The sequence below is a fragment of the Neolamprologus multifasciatus genome, chromosome 9 (genome assembly GCF_963576455.1).
Source record: "Neolamprologus multifasciatus chromosome 9, fNeoMul1.2, whole genome shotgun sequence".
Taxonomy (NCBI): domain Eukaryota; kingdom Metazoa; phylum Chordata; class Actinopteri; order Cichliformes; family Cichlidae; genus Neolamprologus; species Neolamprologus multifasciatus.
The window spans coordinates 27,465,517-27,480,380 of NC_140447.1; the positions used below are offsets into that span (position 1 = coordinate 27,465,517).

At 44.9% G+C, this 14,864-nt stretch overlaps 1 protein-coding gene across 3 annotated transcripts in view; it reads right to left on the bottom strand.

Annotated features, from left to right (window-relative positions):
• Positions 1 to 14,864, bottom strand: part of drosha (drosha ribonuclease III) — a 146,420-nt gene that overhangs the window by 99,488 nt on the left and 32,068 nt on the right. For all 3 annotated transcript variants that reach the window (XM_085171598.1, XM_085171597.1, XM_085171599.1), the window contains exons 15-17: positions 11,188 to 11,287; positions 6,894 to 7,001; positions 1,240 to 1,347 (exon numbers count right to left, since the gene is read on the bottom strand). In XM_085171598.1, the coding sequence (XP_085027724.1) occupies positions 1,240 to 1,347; positions 6,894 to 7,001; positions 11,188 to 11,287 (316 nt within the window). The remainder of the gene's footprint in view (positions 1 to 1,239; positions 1,348 to 6,893; positions 7,002 to 11,187; positions 11,288 to 14,864) is intronic.

Genomic DNA, 14,864 nt, shown 5'->3' on the forward strand with positions numbered 1-14,864 from the left:
TGACGGCGGATCTGAAACCCGCTCTGACTGGGAGCGGGGCTGTTTGAGCAGGCACCGCTGCACTCCTGCAGCCGTTCTGTCTGAATCCATCTGTGTGTGAGTGCTGTGGGACATTAGGCGCTGCTGTGTGTGTGCTGTAGATGAGGAAAGTGTTTTAAGCCCAGCAATGATGGCTCCCTACTTGGGTCATTTCAGTCCCAGTAGTGGTGAACTGCTGACAGCCCTGGCTTTGTCCACACACAGATACACAGCAATGCCACGGTATTACCACCTCAATGGCAAGAATTGCAATGCAGGCAGGCAACAGGCGCTGCAGAAGCCTGTAGTGCGCGCTGCCTGTGAGCCGTTATGTATAAATGATTGTTTTTCTTTCTATCTGTGCGTCTTCTACGGGAGATGAAGGAGCTGAAGGAGAAAGGGGGAGGGACAGATCAATTAACATCTCTCTAGAGAGACTAACCATAGAAGCTCGAATGGACATCTTCACGATGAAAGAGGCCGCAGCTTGTCAGCTACCGGCTGGCCTCGCAAGCCAGTGTTTCCTTTTTAGCGCTTGTAATGACAGGTCGTCATTATGCAAACGACAAAAAGGCCAATCATTGATCGATATGTGCAAAAACCACACACAAATGCTCTCAGACCACTGAGCAGTCTGGCACACAGACACACAGAGCCCTGAGCGAATCTTAATGCATCCTTCCCCTTTTTAACTATGTATAGGCTACAACACATTGATTTCTAATGTATCAGGTTATGACAGCTCTTCAATATTGCTGGAGGCAGCCGTGGAGCTCACTCTGAGAGCACACAGCTTGAGGCTGTGGACCTGACAGGGGAGAGCTGGCATTACGGAGGAGGCTGTCGTTGTCCTGACTACTGTCACTGCAACTCACAGCAGACCTGGGCTGCTCACTGCAGAGATATGACTCAGGCCAGTGTGTGTGTTACCTTAGCTGACTCCCGAGCCCCTGTTTCCACCTGAACTATCCCTGCAGAGGTGGATTGGGCACAGTAATGAGGGGAAACGCTGCCTCCCTGGATCTCTGTGCATAACAAGCTCCTGCACAGAATGTTTACTTTTTTATCGGCCTATCTAACCTGTAGACTGTGCACCGCCTGAAAGCACCGCACGGAGTCGCCTAATGTTATCCATCTTGTTAGTTATCATCTATGCCAGCCTTTAAGTAAGCTTGGGACAGGCCTTCACAGTCGCATCAAACCGTCATGACAGATTCTTACCTGAAGGAGGCAGCGCTCCTTGAAGACATAGGCGATGAGCTTATCCAGATGCATGAGACACTGGTGGTAGCGGATATGATGGGTGAGAACGGGGAGCATCATGGCGTGCTGTGGAGGACAGAGAGAATTGACAAGCAGGGTAAGAAAGGAAGACGGGAGAGGAAGAGAAAAATAGAAAATCTCAAGTAACAGGAAGCGGCAGAGAACAAGGATCATGGCGTATATGAAAGAAAAGTGAAGGGAGCGTGTTTTGAGAGCAAGTGTGATGAAGAGATTGGGAGAAAGAATGGGAGAGGGTTGATGGAGGGAACGGGGAGGGAGAAATCAATCAGCCAGTCATTATTTATTAAGTGGTGCTCTGCAACAGAGAGATGAAATAATCAAAAACCCAATTGCTGTAGAGCGAGAGGGAATGACAGAGATGGGGGAAATTCACATTTGGACAGGACAGTCAAAATCGAAGCCCATTCTGACATGTTGACACACTTACATTGGAACAAACACTGACAGCCCCCGCTGACCCTCACATATGAAAAGGAAAAAAGTTTGAGTGCAACAAAGTAAAAGAAAAGTCAAGGGCAGGGCGGGGTTGGAGGATGAGCTGCGAGCGAGGGGAATGTGACAAGAAAAGTGGGAGTTAAAGCGAAACGGTCGGTGGTCGGATACGGAGCTCGGCAGTCTGCGGAGCCAATCTGCAGAATCATTAGCCGAGGCTTATCAAGTCTTCCCCTCGGAGTGACTGAGAAACTGTAACAAAGGCTGGTGTACACACATTAACCCCGTGCCACCACATGAGAGAGGAAGGAGCCGTGCATGTTTTAATTAGCGCTACTGGGGAGGGTGAGCCCGAGGCCCGGCGGCTACAAGCGGTGCTGCCACGTAGCCCTGGGGCCATCACAGGGGCCGTGGTGACACAGTCCCCGGGCCTTGTTAAGCAGCCAATTAAACAAAGCCGGGGCCCGGTCATGTCTGCTGCTCCTGACCTGTTCTTACGACTGCCTGAGTGACTGAGTATGTCTCTGTGTGCACAAAGGCAGGGTGGGGGCTTGTTAGAGAGTTGATACGCCACTAATTAAAAGGTGAGAAATTCCTAATTTACTGTCACGGGTGACGTTTGGGTATTTTGGACACCTTCCAACCAGGCCAGCAGCCTAAATTTGCTTTTTCTTTGGTTTAAGTATTACAAGCACGACTCCACACCGAGGCTTTACTCTGGGAAGCCAGTCAGGTTTATTAACCGCCACCCAAGCATATTTGGCACCTCATTTTAGCGATAAAAAAAATTATATAATTATGCGTTGGGGCGATTTATACCACCTATTATCGATTTACAAAAGGATAACTCCATGCTAGACATGCTCTTTTCCAGCTTTTGTTTCTACTTTAGCGTCTTGGACTACAGCTCTCGCTTTTGTGATCTGCTGTTTGCTCAATCCAATCAGAACCTACGGTGGGTGGAGAACTGCAGATCTGAAAGACTACCATCAGAAGCTACAGTGGAAGAAAACTAACCCAGCTTTCACAGGGCACGAGCCTAGGTAGACCCTGGACGAGTCGCCATCACGGGACTAACGAAGAGTCAGCAACCCTATCATGCATCTCTTTGGACTGCGTGAGGAAGCCAGAGCACCCACTCAAGGGCTAAATTCAAACCCAGCACATTTTGGCTTTGTTCATCACGACCAATTTGCGTTTCACCGTCTTGCCCAAGAACGCTTCAACATGTGGTCTGGAGGAGCTGAGTAACCAACTAGTCTTCTGATTAGCAGATGACCCCCTCTACCTCCTGAATCACAGTCGGTAGAGCTACTTAATTAATCATTAAATAACAATTTTGTTAAATTAACAACAACTTGGCTAGTGAGGCAGAAAGCAGAGAGAATACATTGAGAATCATGAACTGATCTGAACAGCATGTCTTGGCATGTACAGGGAGAACACTGCAGCTGGCATTTGAACCGGGACTGCTGTGAGGCGACAGCGCTAACCGCTGTCTAACCACCTATGCTTCCCGTTTCTTTTCCTTGATAGGCTCATTTATTTTGATGCACATTGAGCCACGTGTGATGTGAGTTAAAGGCCTCTGGTTTACAGTGCTTCCACAGATTTTATTAGGCTGTATATATTGTGCAACGTAAACTACTGCAGAAATTCACCTTTGCAGGCGAGTTTTATTACCTACCCCTAACACAGCTGATACAGTTGTATTTCTCCATGCTTTGCCTTAGTTATATAATTTATAAGTAGGTGGATTAATATATATATATACTAAGTAATTGCTGCAGAAAACATCGACCCGCCCACACTTATTTTCTCTGCTGCAGAAAAAGAAAAACAGACTTCCCTTTGAAATGTTTTTGACTGTCTGACGGCCTGAACATAAATGTGATCAGGGAGCCAAAAAGAAACAGAAAACAAGAGAGTGAGAAAAAAGGCAGTGAATAAAAAAAAAAAAAAAATGAACATAAAATAAAATTGTGATGAATAAATAAGTCCCATCTCTGCCCCCGATGTGCAGCCCGGTCCTTGACAGAGCCTTTCAAGTGAAACGACCTTGGTGTTGCCGAACCATGTTTGTAACAAGGGGGTTGATTTTGCTCCGGAAAAAAAAAAAAGAACAAGTCTGCTTTTAAAATCGAGAAACTATGGGTCAGTTTTGCAGCTATCCATTGTCTGTGTCACATGTTGTGTAGCCTGTACCGCTGCAGTTCGGACTGAAATTATTCATGAAGCAATTAGTCGTAGCGGTACAGCTTGAAGCAAATATAATTGGACAGCAATTATGGATCGGATTCTTCTTTGCTAGACCTTGCTGTAAGAGAGGTCTGGCTTGCACGGCTACAACATTCTGTCATTCCTCTCCAAATGTGAGCAGCAGCATCAGCTGTAGGATACCTTCACTGCACTACATTGATAGTGGGTGTGCTGAGAGAATAATACGTGCTACGCTGATGCCAATTATCTTTTCAGTAAGAAGTTTAAGAGAAAAAAGATCCTAGAATAGACAATAAATAAAAAATGTACTCAAACAGACTTAGCTATATCATTACACTGACTATCAATGTAGTGCATGAGCACACGAAGCGCTCTGTTTCAATGGGCACAGCGCGCTGCTTACACATTCAGGGTTATGGTTCAAGTCTCATTAGTTCTGCCCGTTCGAAATCGCGTGCACACATCCAAGTGCAAGTTGAACACGCCGCTCCACTTCCTAGAAAATGAGCTACCGTTAGGATAAAAATAAGAATCCATCCTAAATATATTTTTTTGCTGCTGAAAGCGCATGAAATGCTGAGTGACAGTCTATGGCATATAAATAAGCTGTCCAGTCGGAGTCGTTACTTAATGAAAGGTATGGCTACCGCTGCGGCTCTGTGGGAGTACGCTTTGCCTACACAGATTTTGACACTTGAATGGAGAAGTGACGCAATGTGTGGTAAGAAGAGAAGCCGAGTGTCGGGCTGTGGCTGTGCAGTGGACGTGTCCGTCTGAGTGGAGCCACTGCAATATGTGCATGTGTCCAACTTCTAGCAACTATGTTGGCTTTTAAATACAAATTCAGTTTTGTTTATACACAGCCAATGCACAACAGCAGCTGCTTTAAGTGGCTTTACGTTGCAGGGTAAATAACAAGGAGTCGGCGACAGTGAGAAGGAAGAACTCCCTTTTAACAGGAAGAGCCCTCGTGTTTAACTAAACTCAGGGAGGGGCAGCCACTTGCCACGAGCATACAAAGCGAGCATTTCACTTTGTACCCTGAAACTATTGCACTTACATTGTTAACAGATATAACGTAGACAAGATTTAGACAAACGTTAGCTAAACTGTAGCTAAACTCAGAAGGTGGCACTAAAAACAAACAACACAGAGGAAAACAGTCAATAGAGACAAAAACAATGCAAAGTAGAATCCCACGTTAAAATACTCTGCCTTTACAGCAGACATAAAACCAAAAAAAATGATTTGGGTCCACTCTACCCTGTACCATGTAGCGTCACTGATCTATTTGCCATTTCTGATCATGTTAATCCGATTATTTGACAGATCGTATGCGCTGTGTGTGGTTAGTTGTACTAAGAAACCATCCAAGAAGGATGCACACCAGTTTTGATGGATAAATGTTGAGTATTTCCTTTGCATATTAACTGGAGCTAGTGCCAGTAGCTGTATCTGTACAGTCTGTGAATGCACCTTGCTAACCAACGCTCTCGCTCTGCAGGCCTACTTGTTGTTCCTAGAGTATTTAAAAGTAGAATGGGAGGGAGAGCCTTCAGTTTTCAGGCCCCTCTTCTGTGGAACCAGCTTCCAGTTTGGATTCAGGAGACAGACGCTATCTCTACTTTTAAGATTAGGCTTCAAACTTTCCTTTTTGCTAAAGCATATAGTTAGGGCTGGACCAGGTGACCCTGAATCCTCCCTTAGTTATGCTGCAATAGACGTAGGCTGCCGGGGGATTCCCATGATGCATTGAGTTTTTCCTTTCCAGTCACCTTTCTCGCTCACTATGTATTAACAGACCTCTCTGTATTGAATCATATCTGTTATTAATCTCTGTCTCTCTTCCACAACATGTCTTTTATCCTGTCTTCCTTCTCTCACCTCAACCGGTCGCAGCAGATGGCCCTGCCCCTCCCTGAGCCTGGTTCTGCCGGAGGTTTCTTCCTGTTAAAAGGGAGCTTTTCCTTCCCACTGTCGCCAAAGTGCTTGCTCATAGGGGGTCATATGATTGTTGGGTTTTTCTCTGTATCTATGAAGCGCCTTGAGGCGACTTTTGTTGTGATTTGGAGCTATATAAATAAAATTGAATTGAATTGAATTAATAGTATTAACTGATAACTTCGCAGTTCTCCTTCTCTTCTAGGTCTAAGTACAGTCATTAATACGTTTTTGCCTATAAACCCGTCCTCCCTGCTATTAAAGCGGTCTATAGTACAGTCAAAACTCCAAGAATACTAAAGCATTATTGTCTATTTAATTTGACAACAATGGGTAGGATTTAGCTGCCTTGCTTTTCCGTGTCAGTCAGCAACAAGTGTTATAAGTAGCTGTGGTTTGATTCCTGGTTCCACCAGTCTGCAGATCCTTGGGCAACAAACCGAATCTCAAATGGACCCTGATGCATCCATCAGTGTGTGAGTGTGCATTTATATTTGATAGGTACAAAGTGTTTAAAGGCACAGAATAAAGCACTGTATGGGTGATTGTGGCTTTCAGTAAAAGGGATTTTAATGCTTGAGAAAAGTGCTATATAAATACCAGTCCACTTACAAAGTTGATTCTTTCATTTTTGAACGAAAATGCTCCAAACTCTGTGCTTTCAGCTTCTTGCTTTTTGAATTTAAGGAAAATGGTTTTTTTTTCTCTTTACTATAGAATAAAAATAAATAAATAAATAGTCTGTAATTGAAATTATCTTTATTTAGTATTCTGTTATGTCTTGTTAAAAATATATATATAAATCTGTGTTTTAAAAGATTGTTTATACTAGTTTCTCTCTCTGGAGTGCATTAAAGGATGTTTTGAATCTCTTTACCTTTAAAAGCACCAGGGCGTTATGCTTCATTGTTATGCAGCTGTGAAACAATGTGTACATTCGTGCGTTTGATCCATGGAATCGACGCTGTATGTGCATGCATACAGTTGAGTGGCGTTACCTGACAGACGTCGGAGCGGATGCCAGTCTTCCAGAAGCCCTGACTGCTGAGCTCCACTGTGACCTCTCGGCGCATCGTGTTCTTCTGACGGATCTTCTGAAGAGCTTCCTGCCAAACAACGAGCCAGTCAATTATTGATCCACTGGAGCACAGCCTACGGGGACAGCTCCCATCCTCAAAACCTCACCCCACCCTCGCTCCCTCCTTTCTTTGACTTTTCCAACAGATAGGCTAGCACATGCAATAATCTGAAACCTCCATGGCAGGATACACATAGCATAGCAGCAGACAGCAGCAAGAGAAGTGACAGCTTTGCTGGTTCTAGCTAATTGAAGCGCTGCCATAGGTCAGCATGGCTGTGGGGAGTGGTGGTTGTGGTGCTCCTGGGTGTAAGAAAGCTGATGATGATGCAACCAAGAGCTGAGGCACCTGCCTGCCCATTAGGCCCACCACACCAGAGCCTAGAGGTACCTCCATCAGCAACACCAGGAATCATTACAGACACACAAACAGACAAACATGTCAGCCCTACAGCAGATTCAGCAGAGTAAAAGGAGAGTTTGAGTCTGAGATAAGAGGTCCTACAAATAACAACCAAGATGGAAGATGTATTGACAGACAGCACCTCCTAAACGTGCGTGCGCATGCATGTGTTTCATTCAGCGGAGACGCTATCGACTCCGTCTGAGTTAGCCGTGATCTGCCTAAAATGGAACGCCAGGAATTTTCGACTCGCAGAGGAAATAAGAACAACAAAGGCATGAATAAATAATGCCATCCTACTTTGAACTGTGCATCAAAGTGAACACCGTCGCCCACGCGCACAAGTGCACGTGCAACCGCACACGCACTTTCCGTGGACAGCCAACCACTGTATATGGAAAGCAGTAATCACAGAGAAGTGCGAATGATATGTAAATGCTTCGGTTTTGCAGGACGGAAATTTGAGCGAGGAGCACAAAAAGTAAATAATTAACCAGTGTGGGAAGGAGATGAGACAACTTTCTGCTGGTCAAAGAGACGAGTCATGGCACATTTGACTTTTATCATCATACTCTTCTGCTGTGAAGAGTGTTTGTGTTTTTGGAGCAGGCTGAGGTCAAACACCAAAGACACTGTCTGAAATTCAATGACTGTGGAAGGCAAGCGCACATCTGTGGCTTGTGTGCACCATTTACTTCAGCTTTTGCTGGTTCATTTAGGGCCCTGTAGCTTATTCCTATCATATTGTTTCCAGTACAAAGCAGGAAGATTAAAGCTTTTGCAATTTTAGGTCATCCAGCATATGATTCGCTAGAGCTGATGCCCTAATTTCCATAAGATGTGCAGGAAATGCTGATAATGAATACCAGTGATTCTTTATTAAACTTTGCTGTGCTACCTTCTTTAGTCCAGACCACTACAATAATTACCCCACGTTTATGGTCTTGTTGTGTTCCAACTGTGGAGCAAGAAGCCAGATGATTGGGGGGAAGAAGGAAGACTGCACAACAGATACTATTGAGTCAAAAATAACATGACTAGCAGTAGCAAAGGTTAAGGGTGGGTTGCAAGCTGGTTTGCAGAGACATCATAATGCTACGGTAATGAGATCAGCTGATGTGCCACCATCACAGGCTGAATTTTGCAGTCTAACCTAATGTTACGTTCGATGATTGGTGCCTGTTCTTCTGGGTAAAATCTCTGTTTCTACAGAGGTTCAATGTACTTAACCCATAATCCAAATAATCCAAACAAGATATAATCTAAAGGGTGATTTACTGTCTGAAACTGTGTGTTTAGAGCAGTCTGATGCCTGAGCTTTTGGCTCACAGGGATTACTTTGACATGCACTGACCTCTTTATTTGAAACCTCAGTCATGTTTAATTTTAGCGTCCACCAATGTAGCAATATATATATATGAATGACAGAAAATAAGGCAAAAACATAGCAGGTCCATTTTAAAGTAAAGAGAGTCTGAAAACTGGGTAGAGACATCCTTAAGAGCACATCCCTGTCGATGCTGAAACTGAGGAAAGAGAGCGTTAAGTTCTTGTGTGGCCGAGCTGAAGCTCAGACTCGAAACCAACAGAAAAATCTGTGGAGTGAGTTTAAGATAGCTTTGCGAAGATGCTGCAAAAGAAGAATCGGAGCAAATCCCCAAATCCACATACGCTGAGCTGATAGAGAAGACTCGAAGCTGAATCCACTGTCAAAGCACTGACTCGGGGCTGAATACTTATTCAAATTAGAGATGTGAGATAATAAAGTAGCACAGTTCTGTATTTCATTTTCTTTCATTTCTAATACAGAGACAAATAACATCTTATAACACACTTCACCTATGTTGGGCACAATTTTAACCAAAAACTTTATTTATATTGAAAACAATCACTGCAAAAAAACATGACAGCGTTGTTGTGTGAATGGCTTTGAGGACCAGTCAGTGGTTTGGCTAAGGGGATGCCACCAAGTCCATCAGCCTGCATGTCTGACACACACACACACACACACACACACACACCTCTCTGTGCTCTCAGCATGAGATGCAGAGGGGGCGCAGAGGCGTGAGCCTGGGTGTGTAGGCCAGTTTTTGCCACACCTCTGCTCTCCCCGGAGCTCTGCGGACTTCAGAGGGAGTGCGGAAGTATCAAAGGGCCCGTCTGAGGCGCACAACACTGCCGCGAACACCTCCGACAGGGTGCTTCTTAAAATGCCTATCAGATGAGCAGACATTTAGTCTGTCAGCGAACGACCATTTACAGAGGAAGCTTCAGCGTTCCCTCGGGCATTAAGTAAATAGCGGTGCCACACTGCCACTGCAGTGAGGAGACACTGACATGGCTAATGCTGCTGGAGGAGCGTGATGGATCCAGTGTTTGGCTTCACTAATTGCTCCAGTGCAGGTTGACAGTGGGATTGTCAGGGCCTGTTAGCCGGGGAGCTTTGCCGAGATACCTGGGAAACGAGCTAATTGAGCTCCGAGTTCTCGCTCATTATTGGTCCAGAGTGTATCAAACAGTCCAAAGGAGGAGGCTGGATCCACAGCACACTCAAAGAATTAGAGGAGAAGCTGTGTCTGCTGTAGAGAAGTTGCGGGAAGGATGCAGTGCGGCGGGGTGCTGGTTCTCGGCTTGCCCAGGCCCCACACACAGCACCACCACCAATGAATCCCCGTGGCTACACGGTTATTACTTCGCTAAACCTAAACCTTTTCCACTCCAGCTCCCAGGTGGAGGTTTGACCTTCACAGTCAACTCGAGAGCGCAGTTACAGGCGTTTTATTCTGAGCAGTAAAAATCGACTAAATTATGCATTAAAGGGTGGCGTCGCATTTTTCACATCTGTCATAAAACAATATTCAGGTGCGCCGATAATACCTCGACTCGTGAGACTCGGACTGCAGAAAAGTTGAATTTTAGCCCAGAACACAGGAAGTGCATTAGGATGGGACGCTTTAATGGTCTGTATGCACAGAAGAAATGCTAGAGCCCAGGTGATCTGGTCACCTGACTGAATTAAATAAAACAAATGTGAGTCGTCAAAATAAAGACAAAGGAGTTAAAATGGATAAAGTGGAAGAAAAGGTGCAAAGAGTGAGAAAGGTAGTAATATAGTGCAAACTTTTAATGTTTTAATGTTGCTCTGCTCTTCAGTGCACCATCGTTCAACAGTGCAAAACTTTAGCAACATAAGAAAAATATCAGAAAGTGTGAAAAAGGTTGAAAAGACTAAATATCCTCGCGTTGGCTGGACAATCGGACTGTTTAATCAGCGGTAAAGTTACACTTAAGTAAAAGCAACCACTTTAAGTCTGATATTCACACACAAAAAAAAACATAATTTGAAAAACTCCAGGTATTAATGTGTAGAAAATTACCTCTGCTGCAAAAAAGCATTAAATGCAACAAAGTGTGGCCACGTTTTCTTAACAACAACAACAAAAAAAGTAACAAAAGGAATCAAATATTGCTGCCTTTGTAAGTTTTGAGCATCTCACTTTTGTTGAGTGAAATTGCATCTTTGTTACCGCAATAACGGCGAGTACTGGCGGGGAGTTTCCGATAAGCAGCTTTCGAATCAGTGCGCACAGCAGGAATAATAGCAATGGTAATAGTTTTGTTTTTGTAATTAATATCTGCGAATCTCTTACTTCTGCAGAGAGAGTAAGAGCGCCCGTGTTGCAGCAGCACCTTTCATATCTCCAGGACACGCGCTTCCACTGAACGCGCCTTCTACTGATAAATTATGAGTGTGAGAAAAGAAACAACAAAAAAATACACATCAAAGGCGGTTTTGTTTTCTTTCGCCCACCTCTCTCTGTGTCATCTTCTGCTTGTCGATCTGCCTGACCTTGGGGCTGTTGGCCAGCAGGTGGCGTAGTTTCACGTAGCTCTTCCACAGCTTCTGATACCTGCGGACGGTAAATAAGGAGGTGACATGCTGACAAGTCCACCCTCTCTCTTTCTCCCTCTGTTTCCATCCTTTGCAACAACACATCAATATTTCATTTGAAGCTTGCCTGATATCAAACATAATTTAACAGCAGCCTCTGTTGCATCAGCTGCTTGTGTGTGAGGGGCAGCGGACACAGAAGAGTCAGTGTTTCAGATGTCCACTGTTTGAGCTGTGGGCAGAAGTTCACACACACACACACACACAGATACTCACAATTTTCAGCTCACGTCGTAAAAAAGAACGAAAAAAGGGGAACAGACGTGACACTGGCTCGAGTTATCTCGCAACCTCATTCTCATTTTCTATAAAACTCCATTGTCTTTCCTCTCATTTGCATCTGAAAAGAGGCACGGAGTTATCGGCAAGGTGACATGTAGCCATGATACCGACCACCTCCCCCCCTCTCTCTCTCGCTGTCTCTCTCCCTCTCTTTTCAATCAGACCCCCTGATTGATGCACCGAGGGCCGGGTGTGACCGTTCTGCTCCCATTCAGGAGACTTTCTCCTCATTTACCCAGAGTTATTCAATTATGATTGGTGGGATGGAGGGGCTTGGGGGACAGGATGGCGCGCTGACAGGGAGAGTGGCATAAAATGACAGAAGGAGTGAGGGAGAGAGAGGAGGAGGGAAGTAAGGGTGGAGGATGAGGAGGGAGATGGTGGCGATGGGGTGGGGGGTATACTGTGGAACAGAAGAATTATAGAGCTTTAATAGCGGGGACTTCATTAGAGACTGAGACGAGGGAATGAGACGGCTTTACCGCCCCGATTATCAGCTCACCAGCACCTCCGCACAGAAGCCCCGCTCGGACGAGAGACGGCGAGGAAGAAAGGGAGAGCGAGACGGAGAGAGAGAGAGTCTATCCAGCCTGGGAGGCCCCCTCGTCCCCAATCCGCTCCAATGACCTTTCCACAGATCTGCTGTGTGCTCTCGGGGTAGCGCTGCCGCGGCTCTCGCCATTCCCTGCACATGCTTTCATTAGCATATGCTGCCTCTTTCTTTCTCTTCAACCGCCCCCTCCCCTTCCTCCCCCATCTCCAGCCCTTTTCAAATGTAGACCACTGCTGGCTTCATCTATCTGTTACAGTAATGGCGCTTTGGCATTCAAACACGGCTTTCTGGCTTCGAAATTCCACAGTGGAATTTTAAGAACAGTGTGGAAAAGTCTGGGAAGTGCGGTGCGAAAGGTGTTCCAAAGCAGGAGTGAAAAGTGACTTTTATGTTTACATCGCTCTTTCATATACCCACTACAATGATGAAGTACAATACTTGTAATATTGGCCTAACACCACTGTCTCTGTATCTGGGTGCTGCATGGCGGAGCAGCTGTCCACACCCCTTTTACGAAGGCTCAGAGTGGGACAACTGTCTCTTCTGGTTCGTAAATACGCTCCAGAGCGCTTTAAGATGCAGATAAGACACAACAATAGGGACGCATTGATCAGATATTAGTCCGATCCTTACTCAATAAACCATCCACACAAACTGATCCATTTAACTGTGTTTGCCTCTTTGTTTGCAGGACTGCCGCAGCTTGTAGGAGCGCTATAGTAGGAGGAAGTTAGCAGCACAGCAGCAGCAGTTTGGAGGGATTTTACACCTGATACACCAACAGATTTATTTATACATTTTGGGTTTTTTTTAACTGTTTTCAAGGAGTTTGTCATGACTGAAAAGCTGAGATAAGACAAAGCTTTATTCAGTCAGAAAGACTAGCTAGAGGGACACTTGGCTAAGGGTGCACAGATGATTGTAAACAGTTTTTAAGTTTATTATTTTACTTCACATGCTGACGTTCGTGTGTGTGTGTGTGTGTGTGTGTGTGTGTGTGTGTGTGTGAGGTGATGGAAAAAAGGAGAAACTAGCATGACTACAGCTTACAGTTGGATGCAGTAGCTTTATGATTCTCTTCTCTCGATCTTGTCAAACGCGCTGGTCTGCAGGTTTGTATAAATGTTATTTGTTTGGTCATAATTTCTTATATTTCGGGAGTTCCACATCAGGTTACGGTTAGGTTAGAGTCAAGAATAGTTTACGATGTAACGTAGATTTCCCGCTGAAGTATAATTCAGCCATTAGTAACTTTTCTGTCTTTAGCCAAAGAACCTGCTATAAGTGACTATGTGCTAAACCAAAATCATCTAAATTCATAGAAAAAAATGAAAACAATTTAAAAAATTTATTATTTTAGCCTGGTTTTCACATGCTGGATCACATTTCAACTTTGTCTTTTCATGCCGTTCTGCCCGCACTTAACTCAGTCCGATTTTTTTCCCTCCATGCATCAGTAAGTCTACAAACTAACCCTGTCGCTGAAGAGCTTCTTTGAAAAGCGAGAAAGAGCCAAAGATGAGACACCAGAAGAGTGTCAGAGTGCCACAAAAAGAAAGCAGCATTTAAAAGAAAAGATCAAGAATCTTACTGAAATCAATGGTTCGTCGCAACAGGTGATTCAAATGCTCCACTCTGTAAAATAAGTGGCGACCAACCAGCTAATGAAGCCATGAAACAAGCTCAAGGCTCCCAATGCATGAAGCTGCTCTATGGTTAAATCAAAAAAAATTAAAGTAGACAATTTTAATCCATTAAAATTTGTAAATATTATAACTTTTAATGGGCGAAAATATAAGTTTTTATATATTTGTGTTTAAAAAAGGTCATTTATTATAAAGAAAGTGCATAAATTCCTTTATTTCTTTAAGTTTCTATTGCTTTAGTCGTTACATTGCACTCTTTGCCTTTTCAGACCAAACACTTGACTCCGAGTCAAATGAGAAGCCTTCAGCATTACAGGACCTGACAGCATCGAATCAACTTCATTTTGCTTTCCTCATCAAACACCGTGCGCCCTTTTATTCCCATTCTCCTTAAACGTTCGGAAAACCCATCTAAAAATAAAGATGGCCGCTTTTGCCTTCTGTGAAATGTAGCTGCAGTGAGCTACGCAGGCACGGATAAGAAAAATGATGCATGGAAACACTGTGTCAGTAGAGTGTCACTGTCAGTGTCGGGAGAAAACGGCCCAATCACGGCTCGGTATGCAAATTATGAGCTTAGCTTCAGGCTCATGAGTGACAAGAGACTCTGCCACTCTGAAGCCATACATCAGCGAGGCATGAACGTGACGGCGTTCGGTTCAAACTCGAGCCACGCTGGCGGCGTTGTAGTTATTCAGCGAGACCGACACGAGAACCCGACAGCACGTTTGAGGGCTTTTCTAAAAGAGGGCTTTTGCCTCCTCTGCATAGTTTTTTACCCCATCTCCCCCCTGTGTGTCGCTCCTGCTTTTCTATACATCTCCTGACCTCTGTCACGCCATCACTCCTGCCTCATTGGTCGAGCTGGGGGAAGCTCGAGTGGCAGCCCCCGAGCGCACGTGTCCAGCGGTCGGCGCGGAGGGAAGACGACAACACAGCATCTTCAGTCTCCCGAGTTAATATATGCTGCTGCTGTGTCCAAGACTCCCTCTCTGTGGCATTGCTGCAGCCGCAATCAACACCGACTCCTGCCCTCGCTACACGCATCATTAGCG